At 41.2% G+C, this 19,303-nt stretch overlaps 3 protein-coding genes across 4 annotated transcripts in view; 1 reads left to right on the top strand and 2 right to left on the bottom strand.

Annotated features, from left to right (window-relative positions):
• The window catches only part of UPB1 (beta-ureidopropionase 1), a 74,592-nt gene that overhangs the window by 46,966 nt on the left and 8,323 nt on the right, over positions 1–19,303 (bottom strand). Inside the window, exons 6-10 of one of the 2 annotated variants that reach the window (XR_011729720.1) lie at positions 18,998–19,167; positions 16,566–16,647; positions 15,680–15,722; positions 14,415–14,569; positions 13,364–13,531 (exon numbers count right to left, since the gene is read on the bottom strand). Coding sequence is in view for 1 of the 2 variants with exons in the window: in XM_071763292.1 (XP_071619393.1) it covers positions 13,448–13,531; positions 14,415–14,569; positions 15,680–15,722; positions 16,566–16,647; positions 18,998–19,167 (534 nt within the window). In the remaining variant the exon portion in view is untranslated. Of the gene's footprint in view, positions 1–13,274; positions 13,532–14,414; positions 14,570–15,679; positions 15,723–16,565; positions 16,648–18,997; positions 19,168–19,303 lie in introns of those variants that run through there. The other variant, XM_071763292.1, reaches the window with a different exon arrangement.
• On the bottom strand, positions 343–3,253 carry SNRPD3 (small nuclear ribonucleoprotein D3 polypeptide). Its single transcript, XM_071763297.1, has 4 exons — positions 3,120–3,253; positions 2,303–2,452; positions 1,354–1,546; positions 343–526 (listed from the first exon to the last, which is right to left on the bottom strand). The coding sequence occupies exons 2-4, from the start codon at positions 2,426–2,428 to the stop codon at positions 465–467; spliced, it is 381 nt and encodes a 126-aa protein (XP_071619398.1). The 5' UTR covers positions 2,429–2,452; positions 3,120–3,253; the 3' UTR covers positions 343–464.
• GUCD1 (guanylyl cyclase domain containing 1) lies at positions 3,125–12,390 on the top strand. The gene is made up of 6 exons (XM_071763293.1): positions 3,125–3,551; positions 4,906–4,990; positions 6,440–6,605; positions 7,365–7,456; positions 9,023–9,264; positions 9,725–12,390. Exons 1-6 carry the CDS (start codon positions 3,125–3,127, stop codon positions 9,814–9,816), a joined length of 1,104 nt encoding a protein of 367 aa, XP_071619394.1. The 3' UTR covers positions 9,817–12,390.

The raw sequence follows: 19,303 nt of genomic DNA, 5'->3' as shown, positions 1-19,303 counted from the left end.
GTATTGTAGGTCCATACAAAACAAAAGAACATAGTACTTTGCTCCCCAGCAAGCTTCCTCTGTTTGGCTCCATGTTCTATAAATGTAGCTGCTACTACAACTTTAAAACATACTATTTAAAAATTCTTCACCAAGAACACCTTCACATTCTTCAGAGAAAAGCAACAGGACCGAGGAAGAAAAAGGAAAATCTGATCTTTAAAACTCCACGTCACACACAAATACAAAGTAGTCAAACCTAGATGTAAATCCCTCTATTTCCCAAACAGAGCAAGTTTAAGTTTGAAATTGACCTACAATGTATCTGGCCAAGAGAAGTCCTGTCATACAAAAGCCAAAAAATTTTTGTCAGAAACATTTATTAAACAAAACTGACACCAATGCACGGGTAGTCAAGTTAATACCCCCTAATAAAAAAAAAAAAAAACCAAAAAAACAAACAACCATGTTGGCCAAGACCAAGATTATCTTCGCTTCTGGAAGATGTTGCCACGGCCCATACCACGGCCTCGTCCTCTTGCAGCCACTGAAGAAAGAAAACATCAAGGATGACATGAATTTGACATAACTGCACATTTATCTCAACAACTGACAAGCAAAACATAAACAACAGTCACTTGCTTAGAGGCAAGGACACAAGGATATCCTATGAAATTCAGAAAGTGACCTAACAAGAAAAAAATTTTCTGTAAGAAGAACTAAAACTAATGGTTAATCTTGTTACTCTAGACAGATGTAGCCAAAATTCACACATTTTGTGTTCCTTCTCATCTGACACACAAGTGTGTCAGATGTGTAGCTCAAGAGACCTAAAATCCCAGTTTTCCAAGGTTTTGCAATGGATCTCAGTATGTTTCAACCAGATGTTACACTCCCACGTATCCTAAAATTACCAGAGGACTCTGCAGACTATGATTGTTAATCTTATCATAACTGGGCTGTTCCCCTTGAGAAAGGTACAAACGACAGTGAACTGGAGAATGGTAAATAATTACAGCTTCCCATTAGCTTAAGTACCTTCTTCATATCTGAATTTGGTTTTTTTGAGAAAAACCTTAACAAGAACACTTGGATTGTTCCCTAGGTATTCCAAACAGCTAGCAGACAAAATGACTGGAAAACAGAAGGTGAAGTTTCATATGAACTCCCTGTTCAACAAGGCTACTTAATATATCTAAATTATTGTAGTATTTAAGTAACAGGGCACTCCCACTGTAAGGTGAAATAGAGAAAAAACCAACGTATGAACCAGTCATCTTTCAGTTTCTTACAGCTCCCATTTCCCCAGTTAGAGAAATGACAGTTTTCTAGTCCTTCTACAGCAAAATGGAACCATAAAAACATCATACACACCTTGAGCTTTGAGAATAGCTGCTTTTCCTCGCCCAGCTCCAGAACCCTGGTTTTTATTCTTCATGCTCTTTAGCATAGGAGCATTCTTCAACATATCTGGCAAAATGAGAAACCGTATCTTGCTGCCTCTGATGTACACCTGCTCGAGCTGTGCCACTCGTCCGTCTCTGTACGTCACTGTTATGTTGGACATCTGCAAAGTAAAGATCAGTCTGTGCTCACAGAGGCCTCTAAAAGAGCTCTGTATTCCAGTGTCTCTTGCCTACACAACATGCAGACAGGATTCTAGTATCAGAGCCAAAGACATTCCAAGCATGCTGCTTTCTCAACTGCAGTTGCGACATAAGGCACCCAGGAGCACTTAAATGTCATCCTAAACCTGCTACTACTCAAGTAGATCAAGAACTTCTGATCTGCTTGATCTTCTCCCCAGTCTGTAAATCAGTTTTATAAGCTTTGTTAGTTTTGTTTTCTCACACTGAATCAGGTTTCATACAGCTATTATAATCCTGTCATGGAAGCATTTTGATTTCAACAATGACTTGCCTAAAGTCAATCAAAATTAAGCCCTCAGTATGCCTAAAGTATTGTGCATTAAAGAAGAAGCTTCAACTTCTCAAATCAAGGTTTGTTTATTCTTATGCCCAAGTAGCATTAAACTAAGAACTCCAACAGAAACATTACTCACAAAACAGAATCTTAAGAACCTGGATATTATTGACAGGAATGCCCATCTGACTGTCAAAGTGAAAGAATAAGCTCTGGACTCTTTGGAGTGCTCAGTAATTGTGGAACCACTGCACTACACATTGTACCTGCAGCAGTACAGTTTTCTTTACCCTAAGACTAAAAGCAGTGGTCTTTTAATCATGTTGTCACTAAGCTAGCAATCAGCCTGTCCAGGCACAGATCAGACAGCTTGTTCTCCACTTTTCTGAAGCAGGTATACCTGACAATTCATATTGTCTTCAGCTTCAATCAATTTGCCTCGATAAACTTCTCCTGTGTTGGTCTCACATGTCACAATATGGCCTTCAGCCTCATGCAGGACTTTAATTGGCACTCCAATCGACATGTTTGCAGTGCTGTGGCTCTACACCTGAGAGAAAATTAAAAACAAATTGTCTACAAGTTGCTTTGCAAGTAGGTTTTACAATGTATGATTTTTCCCGGTGTAAAATGCTGATCTGTTCTCTTAAACAAACATATGTCTGCTTTGACAACGCACTGATAAAGTCTTGCTGGAACAGTGACGACAGGAAGAAAAGACAGAGTATCAGCACAAATAAGTCTTCTCCAAGAGTCTTCACTTGTAACTACCAGAAAACGGACCTTGTACTGCCCAGAGCACCGCAAACACAAATAGCCCCAAGCGCACCACAGCGGTACCGCCAGCCCAGGAGCTGTGGGGCGCACAACCAACCCCGCAGGCCTTGCGGGAGGAGCCCAGCCCAGCCCGCACCGCACCCCCGGAGAAGGCCCCCAGCCCTACCCCAAAGGCGGCGGATGCTCCCCCCCTCATAAAACCGAGCACAGCCCGAGAGGCACAGCACACACACAGCCCCCGAGGCCCGGCAGACCAACAGCCGCCCCACCACCGCTTCGCCCCCTCAGGCCCGGTAGCCCAGAGCTACCGGGGATGCGTCGCCCCTCGGATGCTCGCTCGTTTCCCACCCCCAGCGCCCGCAGAGCGAGGAGGGGCCGTACCGCTCCCCGGGAAGCCCGCCCAGAGCCGGCAACACCGCCGCTGCCCGCCCCGCGCTCACCGTTAATGGCCGCCTGCAGCTTCCCGCCCTGCCCCGCGCACCGGAACCGGAAAGCAGCGGCGGGAGCGTCCCCGCCCCTGCCCCGCCTTCCCGGGGCCGCGTTGCGCCCCGCGCCGCCGTTTCGCCCTTCCCGGACAGGGTTGGCTACCGGCGCGTCCCGCCCCGCGCCATGCCCCGGCCCCTACCCCTGCCCACCCACACATCCGCCCGACACCGCCCGCACCGCTGCGACGGCGCGGGGCAGACGTCGCGGGGCGCGGCCCCCCGCAGCCCCCGCCCCTGGGGCCGGGAGGAGCCAGCACCGCGCCGAGGCATGCCGGGCCCCTGGGCAGCGCCGCCGGGGGGGCCGGCTCGGCGGGGCCGGCAGTGAGCGGGCGGCAGCCCCCGCCGCCGCCATGAAGAGCCTGGGGGAGGCGGAGGAGCCGCCGCCAGGTCAGTGCTCCCCGGCAGGGCAGCTCCCTGCCCACCCTCAGAGCTCCTCCGGGGGCGGCCGCAGCTCGGGGGCGGGCGGAGCCCTTCGCGGGGCGCCCCGGGGGCGGGGCGGGAGCCGGGGATCCGCGGCGGGGTCGGCCCCGGTAGAACGGGCCCGGGGAGGGAGCGGCGGGCGGGGGAGAAGGCGGTTGCGGGCGGCCCCTGGGGAGGAGCAGGAGTTCCCGCAGCAGCAGCAGCAACAGCCGCGATGTGGAACGAGCGGCTCCAGGGGCTCCCGGTGCTGCTGACAGGCACGGCACCCGCGGGGTTGTGCCTGATCTCGGGACAGCTGGCAGCACTGAAGAAGCTCCGGGTGTGTTGGGAAACAGGATGACTGGAGAATGAACATCCAAGAAAACTGAAGTGATGACCCTTGGAGGTCTTCGCGTAAAAAACGCGAACTTCTTTAGTTTATCTCAGGACTTGACAGAGGCTCTGGGTATTAACAGAAAGGGAACAGAACCATAACAAGAAAAAATGATGACAAGATACTTATGGATCTTGGTTTGAGGAGAATCTGGGAATTGGGTTTTAATTTTCTCTTGAGGATACTTAAGAGTACTTTAATGTCGATTATTAAAATGACTGAATATATAAATATGTCTTCAAAGTCATGACTAAACAGTGCCACAACTAAGAAAAAATCTTTGGAAGGAGCCCAAGAATATCTGCACTGGCTTGTCCCTACATGAAACTACAGCTTTGTTAAAAATAATGTCAGATTACAAACAGCATTATCTAAAAAGTTTTATAAATAAAATTATGTAAAACCTAGGCCAGTCCCCATGACATCAAATGAATGTTTGTTTCCATCTTAAAATGTAGTTGACCTGGTGTTAACTTTTCAGAGGTCTTTTCTAGATCAAAGGTAAGGTAATTTAGAAAAAGCTCTTTATGATTAACTCACTTTGATGCATGTTGAAGTAGCAATAGAGGTACAACACCTCACATCCCTGGAGTGGTAAGGGCGTTTCTGAAACTGAAACCACCACCTTGCCAACCCTGTAAAAATAATAAATAAAAAATAATGCAGAGGGATGGAGTTCCTTGTATTCTGGGACTTTTTAGTAGATTGTTCTTTTTCCCCTCTTGTTTTGCTGTGTTCAGATTTAATAGATAAGGCCAACTGGTGCCATTTGTGAGCTTTGTTAACCTAAAATTAAAAATCCTTAAGAAGAGCTATAGAAAAGGCTCTGATCTGTGGAGCTGGTAAGAGCTCAAGGCCTAGAGATCTTGGTTGCATCTCATCTCACCATTCAGTTTAACAGTTTGACATCTGTGCTGTTTTACTCACAATGAGGTGTTTTCACTACAGTTGACTGCATCCAGCTGAAAGTGCCAGTCATCCAGCAGCTGTACCACTGGGACTGTGGGCTAGCCTGCTCCAGGATGGTGCTTCAGTAAGTAACTGTTCTGGTTTGAACAGGTGGGAAATCCCATCCCATGGGAGAGGGGTAGCAGGAAGCAATGTCCAGGGAGAAGAGGAGGTGTGTTGAAGCATCTGTGAGTTTAATTTAGTCTCAGGAGACCTCAGATTCTCAGGTACCCTTGGAGAATTACTTGGGCCTGGCACAACTCTCCAGCAGGCGTAAAGGAAAACAGAAACAAAGATTAATTTAAGACCCTTTTGAATAATTGACTGTTTTGCAGAGTATCTGATTAGCTCTAAGAACTTTTCAGGTTGGCATGCATAAACTAATAAACAGTTATCCCTATTTCTTGTTGTTTAAATTCAGAACTGATACTTAGCACAGCAATTCACCCGATTCCTTTCTGTTTTCCAGTGTTGGGTAGGTGTACCCCCATATATGAGTATAAACCATCTCTGTCCTGCTGAGCACCCAGTCTGTGGGATGTTTTTGTTACAGAAGTTTCAGCCTCAAAACAATGCACTGTATTGCCCTTTGGGGATTCTTTTGGTTTTGTTTTGGTTTTTCTTTTTTTGAACGAGTAGCTATCCTGCTGAACTCCTCTTTCCTTCCACAGAGGAACATGAGCTTAGGTGCAGGAGAAATACCTATTTAGATGTCCACTTAGTAGATATGAAGCAGAAGATTTTCATTTCTCTCCATCCCTTCTGCCAAGACGTTAGTCCGTGTGCTGGTAATTTCCCATCTTGACTACTGTAACCTCTGCTTCTTTATTCCCTTTACCTCTTTGCCACTCCAGTCTGCCCAAAACTCAGCTTCCAAGATTAAGCTTCTCACCCTGCTAATCTGACCTTGTTTGCCCCGCATCCTCAATTCCAGTCCTCCCCTCCATTTACTTTCATTCGTTTTCTGACTTCCAGAACTCTCTGTAACTGCCTCTCCCCATCCCTTTGAAACCTGTCCCAGTCTTCCTCCTGACTTCATCTCCCCTTTGTTGCCTTTTGTGCCATCAGTTCCCAAGACAAGCTTCCTTTGAATATTACTGACTTCCTTACAGCTCCAGTTTTTGAAATGCATTTGTTATGTGATCCAAGTTTTAGTCTTTAACACTTTGTTCTGTTTGCTCTAATATGCTTGTACATGTAGACTGTAAGCCCTTCAGGACAGAGTTCTACACCTGCTCAGTATAGCTTTGCCTATTGTACAGCACCTGTACTTCTAGCACTATAAAACAGTCAAGATACCCATACATTTCCAATTCCAAAAAGTCAGCAATAAATCCAGTTAAATACTCCCTACTCCATTCTCTTCCCTTCAATTTCTGGCTCCTTTATGGGTTATTTTTTGTTGTTGTTGTTTCTCAGCCAAGCCCATTGTTTCAGTTTTTATGTCCTGTGATGTTAAGGTTTGGAATACAGTGTACATTTTGCTTCACCTAAGATATGTGCTTCCCTTCCCCTGCCTTTCCTAATACTATAGGTACCTGAATCATCTGGACAATGATGAATTTCAGAAAGCCATCCAGGAACTCCAGTTAACAAAGAGTATCTGGACTATTGACCTGGCCTACCTGATGCGGCACTTTGGTGTTAAGCATAAATTTTGCACCCAGACACTTGGAGTGGACAAGGGCTACAAAAATCAGGTTAGTATTCTGATCTACTGGGAGACAGAAAACAGCTTTAAAAGCTGTGTGTCAGGCTATAGAAGTTCTGCTGTGCTATAGACAATTAACTGCAGTTCCTCTAAACAAGGTTTGCCTACTGCCCAAACTGGCACAAAGCAGTTCCCAAGGCAAGGCTAAATGTGATCCCTAATATTTTACATCTTTGATTTGATAATACCAATTTTAAAAAAAAGTTTTCATGGAGTGCTCATGAAAATTTTTCATTTATCAAATTCCAGCCAATTTGATAGCCTTGGAGACAGAAGCCCTCTATCTGCAGAACAGGTTCAGCGTGGGCAGCAGCAGTGTGTACTTCCCCACGTTCCCCACCACAGTGCTTCAGCCCTGACCTGGAAACACCACCTCTAGAAGTGAGAGGGGAACTCAGCTTCCATGTCCATTGAGGGCTTGGCCTCCCTCAAGACTGCCACCAAGGGCCTGTAATGGTGATGGATTTGCCAATATAAGCACCTGCCCAGTAAAAACCAGACAGGGTTCTTTCCTGTAGGCAGCTGAATAGCCACTGGATAGAAATTACAACAATAACTGACCAGGAGTGAATTTAAACTTGTAATTTAGAGCAGGAATTCTTATCCTATTACCAGTGAACTAAGGGAGAGATTTCTTATCCCACAGCCAGATCTCCAACTTATGCAGGCCCTTGCTAGCAAGGGTTGTAAGTGGTGGATTACCTAAGCTGAACATCATTCCAGTCCATAATTTCTGTTATCTCCACAGTCATTTTACAGAAAGCACTTTGACACAGAAGAGAATCGAGTGAATCAGCTCTTTGCACAAGCCAAAGCCTGCAAGGTGGTGGTGAAGAAGTGGTAAGCTTACTCTTTTCTTTCCTTTTTGTCTCTGGAGATTCTGTGGGTCTTATGCTTTTCTTGGAGTCACCAAACTAAACTAGTGAAAAAGACTGAAATCAGGGCATTATCCTTTTCTTTAAAGTCTTTCTGCTCTGTCTGCAAAAAAAGAAAAACCACAAGTGGACATAAACAGTTAATAACAAAGTTTGAGGAAGAATAGTCATGATAGAATAAGTGATTTGAAAATGCTGATATGAGTTGCCTATTGTTTATGCTTTAAATTTCATTGTCCATTAAAATAACCCTGTAGGGAGTGCCTACAGCATTCCTGTTGGCCATTGTTGCAACTAAGGTGAATGCTACATGGGCACACAACCCATTGTTCCCAGAGCTATACAAACATTATAGCTCTGTTCCCAGACAGATCTGCAAAGAAAAAGCAAGCATATGAGCTTTCACCACAGAAATTATGAAATAAGGAACCTCTCTGAAAGAGCTGCAAACCCAAGGGGGGGGCTGGGGGAAGGCAGAATTGTTACACAGTCAGCAGTGATATTCTCCATGGGAAATTACTCTGTCCGTGTTCAACCTGAGCTGCATCCTGTTTTAGAGTGAAGCTGGATTTGGATCTCTGACATCAAGGTGGGGTAAATAATTTTAGGAGTAAGAAGATAGTACAGGGCAGCCACAGCAGCATTCAAATGCTGCAATGCAGCTTTCATTTACCAAAATCATTGATACTTAACAATTCTAACTAGAGCTTTCTAACATAGACAGAGTCTGTGTGGCACCATCTGTTTCACCAGGGCTGTGACAGGACAGAAGGGAGAGTCAGTCCATCTTGATTTAGCAGCCTTTAGATCCTGGCCTTGATCAAGACAGGGACAGAGGGCATATCAACCTGTGCAGTGCTGAGGTTGGGGCATCAAAGTGACACTGGAAAAAATGAAAAAGCATGAGTTCACTCAGGTAGCACAGACAGCCCTGACATGTGGAATGTGTTATCCAAGGGATGAACTTCTAAGGCACAGAGAATACACCATCTGGGCTCAGCAAAGGACAGCTTTTAACAGATGAGATTATAGCTTGTTTGGTTAATACTCATTCTCTGTAGGAGGTGCTACAGAATTTGAACCTCAAGAGAATTGGGTAGTCCAAAATATCAACTGGGAGAAACACATTCCTGTGTGACAGGCAAATTTGGGCATGTCTTAAGTTGGTCAGTGATCATCCAATATCTAACCATTCAGCCACTGAAGACTTGGTGCTTCAGAAATAAACTTTTCTAAAATCAAGACAGAACACTTAATGTACAATTTTCCCACAAAAAAAGTCTCTTGTTACTTAGTGAGTTGCCAGCCCCATTCTGAGATGACATTTATGTTACTGCAGATTCCAGAGCTGTTGCATTGCATTTCAGTAGGGGCTGTAGCAAAGCTTGCAGAGTTTAGCAGCAGAAAGTTGTACATGTGATATGAAAATGACTATGCCAGCTGCTTAAGTACTGTCCATCACCACACACTTCATTCTATAGCAGTCTTTTTCCTCAACTTGTTAATAATAATGTCTGTTTTTTTCCTGCAGCACAGTAACTGTACAAGACATCCAAAACCACCTGTCCCAAGGTCATGTAGCCATTGTCCTAGTGAATGCAGTCCTGCTATTATGTGATCTTTGCTCAAGTCCTGTCAAATACTGCTGCTTCCTCCCCATTGGACAGAAGTGCTTCTGCAGGAATCCTGACTACCAGGGCCATTTCATTGTTTTGTGTGGCTACAACAAAGCCTCAGGGAGTATTTACTACAACAACCCTGCCTATGCTGACCGTGAGTAGGCTGTTCCTTTTGGGTGGGTTCTCAGCCATCTCACAGCTACCATGTCTGTAACACAGGACTTCCCCTAATGGTGTGCAGCATCACTAACCAATTTATCAGAAGGGGTTTTGCCATGTTAATTAAATTACTGCTGCACTCTGCTTTGATTTACTCGAGGCCCTAAAATATGCATTCTAGCAAACTTGTTTGGTTTTCTGATGAGTTATTGAGAGATGCTGCACTGTTGCAATGTGTAGAATACAACAGGATGGCCAATTTATACCCATTTACAGCACTACTTCAGTGAGCAATTGCCTTTGAGATTAAAAGATTTACCTGAGTAAACCTGTAATCTAAGATCATAGCTCTTGTCTGCATGTCAGCTTTCTCTGTAGAGGCTGCTAGACTCAGTCTTAGAGCCTTTCACAAGCATATTTTTAATCTTAACCAACATTTTATTCCTCCTTAACAGGAACATGCTGCACCAGCATCAGTAACTTTGAGGAAGCCAGGACAAGTTATGGCACTGATGAAGATATTCTGTTCATCTACACAGACAGCTGACATCCACACCTGATACTTGGGGCCCTTTCCTGTGCAGCTTGCATGGCAGCTGGCTGCTTGTCTCAGGACTCCCCCTGCAGGGACCTTGCTCCTGAATTGCAGTGGGATCTTAACCATGGGAAGCTTTATAGACGTTGACAGGACTCTACCACAACGCTGTCTTTTGGGTTTTTTTTTTTTTTCCTGATGAGGAATCTGACTCTGTGGTGTACATCTCACTTTTTTTTTTTTTTTCCTCATTTTCAACACTGCACATCTGACAGCAGTTGTAAAACAATGGCCTAGAGACTCTTCACTTTGAGCTCATTTTCAAGCTAAACACATGAAAAAGAAGCACCAAATTTATGAACTTGCTAACACTTGATAACAGATGTATAGGTTTAGGCAAATACAACCAGGAAAAGAGGCAATACCTGTTTCTCTCTCTGCCAAAGTATCAAGGGCTGATCTTCATCCTAAATCTAGGTATTTGAGGTTCAGCAGAGTATTATGGAAGGAAAAAATATTAACTTGAACCACTTTTAAATAGGAAAAATGCCTTGCTGCTCATCAATATTGTCTGCATTGTAGGAATGAAAACATGTTTACTCAAGTTAACTTACAAATTCACCTTAGAGAGGTTTAGCATTTATGCCACTGCATCAGATTTGGAGTCATAGTTGCTGGTATTGCTCAAAAAGTTTAAATGAAAAGGTTTCATTTGTACCCACAAGTCTTTCTTGCTCTTTGCAGAAAACCTCTGAACATTATGCCACTCACATGTGCCAGTTCCAGCAGAATCCATTCTAAATATAAACTTAAAACTTATTAAGCAAATAGGAAAAATTATCATCCACACTAGTGGTATATACTTTTAGTGTGTAAACTGTAAATACCTGATAGCACATACTGGGTTGTAACTAAAATGCTGAATCATAATTTGAGCCAAATTTTTCTACTGGTATTGGTTCAGTGACCTTTGAAGAGCTGAAATCAAGAAAAGAGGGAATACAAACATCTCTTTGCTAGAAATAAAAAGGCAGGAACTCAGATTTTCTAGCTCTTGGATTAACTTGGATACTGTATTCAGATGTTAAGGAGTGAAACTGTTAGCAGCCCATTATTAATCTTTTCATAGATTACCTGGGTTTAATTACTTTGCTGAAGAGCACTGTAAAGTATAGGAAACAGCCACCTATTTCAGATTCATCCATCACAGTTTCCTACAAGTCTTGATCTCCAGTGCTTCCTATGTCAAAGTGGGTAGAAAAATCAATGTTAAGGCTAGCAGAATTTTATTTTGTACTTAAGACAGAGACCCCACACCTTAGGCATGGTTTCAGGTAAAGATCCATTTGAGTTCTGGAACTGTGTGGAATAACAGCAAAAGGACAATGTAGTGGTGGAAATAAAATAGGAATCTACTTGCAGCATGACAAATTTTAAGGGAAAATACTGTATTTTATCAGTTCTTGACACTGGAAAGTATCTGAAAAGTGTTCAGTGAGTGCTTAGTAGTATCAAGAGTGCTCCTTTGTACAAAGGCTAAAAATACTAACAGACATTAAAAATGCAGAAGCCTTTAAAAAGTTAACAAAAAATATGTAACAGGAATTTTTCACCCTATCAGATTTTGCTCATCATTGCTGAAGGTAGAATACATTCTAGCTCTTGCAGTTGCAAAAATCAGTAAAAATTAGGATGTGATTTCTGAGCAGTAGAACATTAGTGCCACCAGTGGAATCCCAGAAAACAAAACCTGTTACAGATAATGCCTTCCAACTCCTCCAGAATCAGTCACCATAAAGCATGTGATCCAGGAATTTTTATGACCAAGTCCAAATTCATATTTGATTTAGAGAGATTGTATTAGCTATACTGCTAATATTTAACAGGTTTGTAAACTACAGGTTGTAGAGGACTTCCTTAACCCATGCATTTTCAGGTAGGATTAAACTGCCACACAATTTATTTTAGAGCAGGCTTGGTTAGCTAAATAAAACCAATCCTTACAAAAGGCTTGTAACTCCCCATTTACTGGTTCAGTTACCCAAACACAAATCTTGGGCTTATACATAAACCAATAAAATAAGGGCATGCTAAGGGGCCTGAAGTGCACAGATAGGTTTAATAATATTGACTGTTAGGATGTTTGGCACCCAGGGTTTAAATACTTCCAACAAGACTGAAGGATGAACAAAGCTATTCAAGCTAATAAAGACAAAAGGAGAGCTCCAGTATTGCAAGAGGATCTGCTAGAGCTGCCAAACAGAAGACAGCTACGAGAGATGAAAACACAAGAAACAAAAGCCAAGTGAAAAGACTGAGTATTTATGTGACAAAAATTCAGTTTAAAAAGAAACTCAGTGCATAAGCATTCAAAACATTTACATTTTCTGAAACGTTGTTTCCCATTGCAAGACTGTATACCAAATTACTCATTCTGAAAATGTTTTGTCACTTTGTTTCCTTCATGATGTCAATAGCAAAGAAGGGGTATTTTACATGCAGGGATTTTATACATAAATATATTTTTATTTGTAATTAAGCCATTCTCAATAAAGGTTTAAAGTCACAGATAACCCTGTAATATAATGTAGCAAGTGCATTTATTAACTAGCTTATTATGACAAATGTTGGCAACTCCTTAGAGGTGATACTGGAAGTGGCACAGCTGAATTGGAATTTGGGAAAAAGAATTAAGAGTTCAAGTATATAAGACAGCTATAAACTCAGAGTTGCTAGGCTGTAAATTGTATTCATACTGCAAATTCTGAACCCTTTTAGTGCATCACCTGAGTTGCACAACCCAAAATTTCAATATACTCCAGTAGCTGAGAACAGCAGATGTATTGTTACTACCTATATACAGAGGGGTGTACTTTGCAACCACTGAGTATCCTACTGGAGTGCAGCTCCAGGTAAGTAGTTTTATTACCCATCCTGATCCTTAATAGATTCTCTGTGGCTTTCTGTTCAACAGTGCAACTTTAGCCAGTTCTGTTTGTGCCTCACAACACAGAACTGAGCTTCTGGGGATATTACAAGTCTACATCTGCACCACTGCTTCTGCACTTTGAAGGAACCCATCGAGACTGTGGTTGTAAGCAAAGTGGTCTTGCTTTACAGTAGCCACAGAGCTCCAAACAAATATTACTTGGCTCTGACAGAACTGCAACAAATAGTTTTATCTTTAAAAAAGGTGAAAACATTCACACTGCCTTGCTCCCTAAATTATGTATTGGAGTAGAGGTAAAAGCTGGAGAGCAGAAGTACACAGCCACACAATGCAAGACAGGGAAAAGCTTAGGTAAATGTATTTATGGTCTCTGAACTCATCATGTCATAAAACTATATATCCCAGTACACAGTGCTGAATTTCATCATCATTTTCTATCAATGTATTCCTGCTGGTTATATGTGTAGTAAAGAAGTTTAGACTCAGTATATAAATGACAAAAAAAAAAAAAATACCCAAAGAAACCATTTTTCAATTACTTTACTTAACAGTTTTGAATCCTATTGTTTTAAAGTTGGTTACAGTAGATTAAACTCACATTAAAATAACAACTTGTGATCCACAGTAAAGCTATCATGAGACAGTACCTTTTAATTTGTCATGTAACATTTCATTGTAATGAAATGCTTTCTCTTACTCTTTGATTATATTTGGCACAAAATGAGGCTGGACTGCTTCAGTGAGCTTCTCTGCATACATTTCATATCTACCAGTCATCTGGAAAATAAAAACAAAGATTCAGTGCTTTTAGTGAGCTGTGAAAGCACTTCAGTAGAAAACATAATCATCCACTGGGTTTTTTTGTGACAACTATTTAGTTTTGTTTAATTACTATTTCATGGCCCCAAACAGTAAAATAATAATTCAATATGCAAGATCTCCAGTGCCTTAGCACCAGCTAATAAACTTTTACAAAAAAACCTCACATTATGTTGCCTAAAACTATATTTTTACACAAAAAAGGTAAGTGCATTTCCACTCTAAAAAGCAAAACTTAAAAATTAACACTTTCCTGCTTTGCAGCTCTCCTTCAATGACAGTCATATCTGCTGACTAATTCTGGAAGGCTATTTTGGTTATCCTGGGTAGCTGAAAGTTGAACGTGAAAGTGGACTTACAGTCTTATGCATCAACAATATTATCTTTTAAGTCAGTTATGTCAGTGAAGGCAAAGGAGAGTACCTGTAATTATGCCTTTATATCGTGTCCTTAACAACTGAAGAACCCTGCTGCCTGGAGCAAGTTTGCTTATGTGCCCCTGACAGCATTTGGGCTGATCTTACTTTATCCACTAATAACACAAAATTATCATTGCTTTGGGTGCCAGTCAGCTAGGAGGCTGAAACTTAGCCTAGAGGCAAAGTTTTTAATTTAAAAGCTATTGGCCTACGTTCCCTGCATTTGGCTATTTCTTTTCTGAATCCATTTATATCTTTAGCCTCCAGAATATCCTGTTAGATTAGTTCAGCAACTTAAACTTGGGACTATTAAAAAAAAAAAACAGTTGCCTTTAAACTATTGTCAGATTATATGACTGTAATGAAAGCTTGTTTGTTTTAGTATCAAATACAAGTTTGTTAATTCATAAGAGCAGGCTTACCTTAAAATTCCATTTGTCACTGACTTGTCTACAAAGATTTAGATCCATCTCTACCACCAGAAGTCCATCCTGAGTGCGAGAGAGTCCTGGGGTCCTACTGCCATCTGGTGCAGCTACGTAACTCGAGCCATAAAAATGTCCCAAGTCATGATGTGCTTAAAGAAATTTTTAAAACACGTGTAATGCAATCTGAAAATAAATACACAACTTAACATGTCCCATAAAACCTGGCTCAGCTTCTTGTGGTTGCTCACTCATGTGCTTTATTTAAGCAAGATACCATCCTGAAGAGTCACAACATTGTCCTAAGATAACTGTGGTTTTGAGTAGCAGTTACTTTCATGCAGGGCACAGCTTTCACACATAGTGAATTAACAGGGAAAACCTCACCACCCAGCCTTTTAAATAATGCATGGCTATGCTTTCCTACTGTTAAGCCTCTGAACTAAAGTAAAGGTTTTGCTTTCATTGTTTTTTTATTTAGAATTTACATGAAGTCTAATTGTTTGATCACATATTTCCAAAACAGCTGACAGGGATGCACCAATTCAATTTTCACTACAGGGTCAGAGGTGAAAACATTGGGGTTTGAGGTACCTAATAAAACCTACTTTATATTGCACAGCTCTGAGCTGTGCCAAAATTCAGCCACATCTGTCACACTAAGCAATGGGTACCACTGATCTTCTCCATGCAGCTGCTACCAACATGTAGCTCCATCATTAGTTAAAAAAAAAAAAAAAAAAAAAGGCTCAGACTCATTCCAGATAAAGCCAGAAGTCATATTTGTCACAAGACAAATTACAGTGTTTCAACATACAAGTGAAGTACATACAAGTAAATCTCATGGCCTTCTTTAAATATTCTCTCCTTAAACCTCCAGCAAATCTATGACAGGGCAAAATGGGTTGGCCAGGGATTCAGGCTAAAGCTACTACTGTTAATAATCTTAAAACTACGAATAAAATGTCACAGGTGCACTGCTAATACAGGCTAGTTTGTGGGATTTCTGCCTTCCAGTCCTACAATACTGCATTGCCTTCAAAACTCTGTTATCTGAAAGTAAATAGAAACCATAGGTATGAGCTGCTGGTGAGCACATGCTGTAGTATCACCAGCTTCCAACAGGAGCTGCTCCTCCAGTCTTCAGTAAGGCACTTGCTGCCAGAGCTGCCATGGAACAGACACCTGGTGGAGAGCTATCATTTTTTCAGACATTCTAGTTAACAATTATTAGAACTACGGAATGGGATTTCTGAATGTACCTTTTCCACCATCTCCTGAAGTAAAGGCATTTTTGTAGTATTCCTGTGAAATAAAAAGAATCCGTAGGTGGCAGTACAATTCCATTTTTGTTCAAGAGTCCCTTGCTAGTCTACCATATTTTGTACAGAAGTTTTATATAATTCTGTGAAGATTTTTCTGGCATACTGTCAGCACTGTCTAAAGGGAGTCATCAGAGGGCCCCAGCTTCTATGATGGCCAGAAAACAAGTTCTTTTTGTATCACTGCCTCTTGTTCACACACACTGGGGAACAGGTCTCGTACCAGTTTCATAAGTTTAAAGAAGAGGCAGAAGATACATTAAACCAAACTCATCTTTGCAGGTGACAAGAGAAGGCTGAAGTATTCACATCAATGGCAAGAACAAGTCTGGTTTTTTGCAGGGAACCTTGTAAAAGAAGACACATATTGGGTATTTGTGCTAATCTGAAAGCAAGAATGACCTATTGTGTGCAATACTCATTGTCATTCTAGAATTTCAGCATCCAGAAAGAGGCAGTATCTGTACAACAGCAGCAAATTGTGTACCCCTGACTTTAGAATATACTTAATTTTCAGTCATTTTGGCTAAAAGAATACTGATTTCACCATAGAAACCAGGAGGATTAGGAAAAGAGTGAGTGCCTATTACAAAGAGAGCAATTCAAGAACAGGAAGCAGCTGCAACCAAAAATTAGCCTGCCAGCAGCAAGGCAGCTCTTGACCTCTTTATCACTCACCATCTTCAAATCCTGGTATAAGGGCCAATGCAGTAGTTTTACAGTAAAAGAATCTATGCATCCAAGTGCTCCTTTGTCCAATACCTTGAATTAAGTCATGCTAAAATACCTAAACTATGAAATTAAACAGCAAAATGCAGATACACACCGTTCCTACCCTGTTGATGGGACACGTAAAGCAGTGGTTGGCTATGGCAGCATTTCTTGCTTCGATTGGCCACAGTGACTCACTGCAACACACAAAAGAGCAGGCAGGTATTCACCACTTGCCTACTTCAGAGCCAAATTTAGGTTACAGCTGTCTCACACTGTACATTTTGTGTCAAAGAAGCCAAAGGTAGCTGCTAAGACTGATCTTTGCTCATACAATCAAAATCTCTCTGCAGTTACAGCCAAGTACTATAATTATTTTCTGCTCAAATATAAGGACAAACAATTCTGTCTTTGCCATGACAAAAAAACCCAAAAAAAAACAAAAAAAAAGAGAAAAAAAAAACTCCTCTCAAGATTTTCAAAGCCACTAAAATGTAAAATGTTTTACCCTCCAAATTACACAAAGGATTTACACGTGTGCTTCCACATTCCATTAGCTTTCAATGCCTCAAACATCATCCTGCAGCAAAGCTGTAAGAGGTTCATAGAAGTTGCATCCTCTTTTCCTGAAATGGTCCATGAGAGGCTTTTGCAGAAGTGAATGAAAAAATAATAATAAATAAAACAATAAAATAATAAAGGAAAATGAGGTAATAAAAAAATAAAGGGAAAAAGAAAAATCTATTTCCACCAAAATTCCCTACTTCTGTATTTCCAACCATAGTTTTCACAGCACTTTGCAATAAGTCATCTTCCCATGGTGATTTAATAAAAAATAAAGCATGTTTAACAAAAGCATCCCAATGACTTCCCAACAAGTGTCTACTAAACTAGTTACTAAATTTACATAGAACTAAAACTGAAAAATGAGGAATAAAAAATTCCTTCTCTTTAACCAGCCTCCACCTCTTTTCCAAACAATGACGTTTAAAGCTGAAACCATTTTTTTTAAAATTTTTTTTATTTTTTTTAACCAAATAGTTTGATACACAGGGATCAGACTAGTTAATAGGAAGTCTGGAAGTACTCAGAGCTCCAAAACAAGGGTGATACAATTTGCACACTCCTGTGACAGCATGTACCTGCCAGATTCTGAGTACCAAGACAAGGTTGCAAGCATCAGACTCATTAATCTCCCAGTCAGACTCAAGAATCTTGAGACTGTCACTGGACTGACTGAAAAGACTTTGTTTATTGCTTCTTTTCACAACTGCTTTGAGTCTGGCAACCAGCTCTCCTAAGAAAAAGGGATTTTACTGAAAAGCTCCAGCAAATTAAAATTTCACAGAACAGAGACAGGAAAAAAAGGCAATAGCCAACAAGCGACCCCAGAGTTTTCACATGGGCCTCAAGAGTCCTCTTCCTGCAATAAAAATTATATGCTGAAAAACAATCCAGTGAAAGCCAGTAATTAGGAGAGCCTGAAGCACCCAGAGTACCAATGAAGTGCTCTATGACAACAGGGTAATTTCTGTTTGCTCTCCTGTTAATGGGCTATAAGTGGACAAACATCACAAACATTATTCTAGTAGTGACATAAATGCCCCAAAAGCATTGTGTGTTCATTCAACTCTTTCCAAAGGACATTTGCCAGTGTTACTTAACCAAAATTATTTTTTTATGCTAAAAACAATTAAAGGTAGCTTGAATGACAGAATACTGCATCTCATACACAGTTCTATTCCCCAGGTTTATAAATACATGGTTTTCTGAACTGGCTGCAGGTATGAAAATTGTATAGCTCTGATCTATTCTTCACCATGCTCAATGTCTTCAGAATTTTTTAGCTGGGCAACAAAAATTAGACTAATAATCTTGGAGCTTTTTACAGAAAAACCAAAAACTGCAAATTCACATTAAGTGGGTAAAGAGAGGGGATTGGGTAAACCCTAAGGAAATGAAAAATGCTAAAAAAGATACTGCTCTTACATTTCTAACTCCATCATCTTGTACACTCAGCAAAGAATTTTGAGTATTATAAGAGATCAGTATGTCTTCTCTTTTGTTTGCTTCTGAATATTGTACTTGTAGGCAATGAAATATGTTTCTGTTAGCTTCCTAAAACTTAGGAAACTGCCATTTGATACCATGTTTTTTGGCTCCTAGGTACACGATGCAAGCTGGCAAGTTAAGTCTGAATTTAAATTGCTACTGCCAGTCAGAAAGCAAAATTATCAAATAGATAATTTAAATAAACTCTCATCAGTGTTCAGAACACCAACTGAATGCTGCTTAACTCTGTCTCAGAGACAAAAGACCTGCAGACATACAACTATAGATTCTAACTCTCTTCTAGAACTACGAGCAGACTGGGAGCCCAAAACTCCAGGTGGAAAAAAATGCAGATTCCTTCATGAAGGAAAAACTAGGAGACACTACCTCAGGTTCTAAGACCTCAGGCAAGGTACCCCTGAGGTCTCATTGAGGGGCTCAGAGGTTCAGTTAATCCAGAAAGTATGTAACAGCCTAAATCAGTTCCTATTTTACCTGAGTGTTCCAATAGTGGCTGAAGGGTTAAAGATGATCTCTGCTCCATTCATGCTGTACATAAACCAGTTCAGAGGGTGATGACGCCCATAGCAGATATTCACAGCAATTGTTCCATACTGGGTCTGAAACACTGGGTGTCCTGTATTTCCTTCCATATAGTAAGTAGACTACAAACAAACAGACAAACAAACCACCAAAAATACCTAAATACCTCCAACATTGCTTTGACACTTCCCAGTTTGATTAGCAGCTTCATTATACCATGAGTGAGAACACCTTTCACCTACTACACAGCTGCACTTT

Source organism: Heliangelus exortis, chromosome 19, assembly GCF_036169615.1.
Source record: "Heliangelus exortis chromosome 19, bHelExo1.hap1, whole genome shotgun sequence".
Classification (NCBI taxonomy): Eukaryota; Metazoa; Chordata; class Aves; order Apodiformes; family Trochilidae; genus Heliangelus; species Heliangelus exortis.
This window is presented reverse-complemented; position numbering and strand designations above follow the sequence as displayed.

Coding starts and splice junctions, on each gene's coding strand:
- SNRPD3 (XM_071763297.1), bottom strand. CDS start 2,428: ATGTCGATTGGAGTGCCAATTAAAGTCCTGCATGAGGCTGAAGGCCAT. Junction 1,547..2,302: donor AAGACAATATGAATTGTCAG/GTATACCTGCTT, acceptor TTTACTTTGCAG/ATGTCCAACATAACAGTGAC. Junction 527..1,353: donor AGCTATTCTCAAAGCTCAAG/GTGTGTATGATG, acceptor TTCTTTCTTCAG/TGGCTGCAAGAGGACGAGGC.
- GUCD1 (XM_071763293.1), top strand. CDS start 3,125: ATGGCCGCCTGCAGCTTCCCGCCCTGCCCCGCGCACCGGAACCGGAAA. Junction 3,552..4,905: donor GGCGGAGGAGCCGCCGCCAG/GTCAGTGCTCCC, acceptor TTTTCACTACAG/TTGACTGCATCCAGCTGAAA. Junction 6,606..7,364: donor ACAAGGGCTACAAAAATCAG/GTTAGTATTCTG, acceptor TTATCTCCACAG/TCATTTTACAGAAAGCACTT.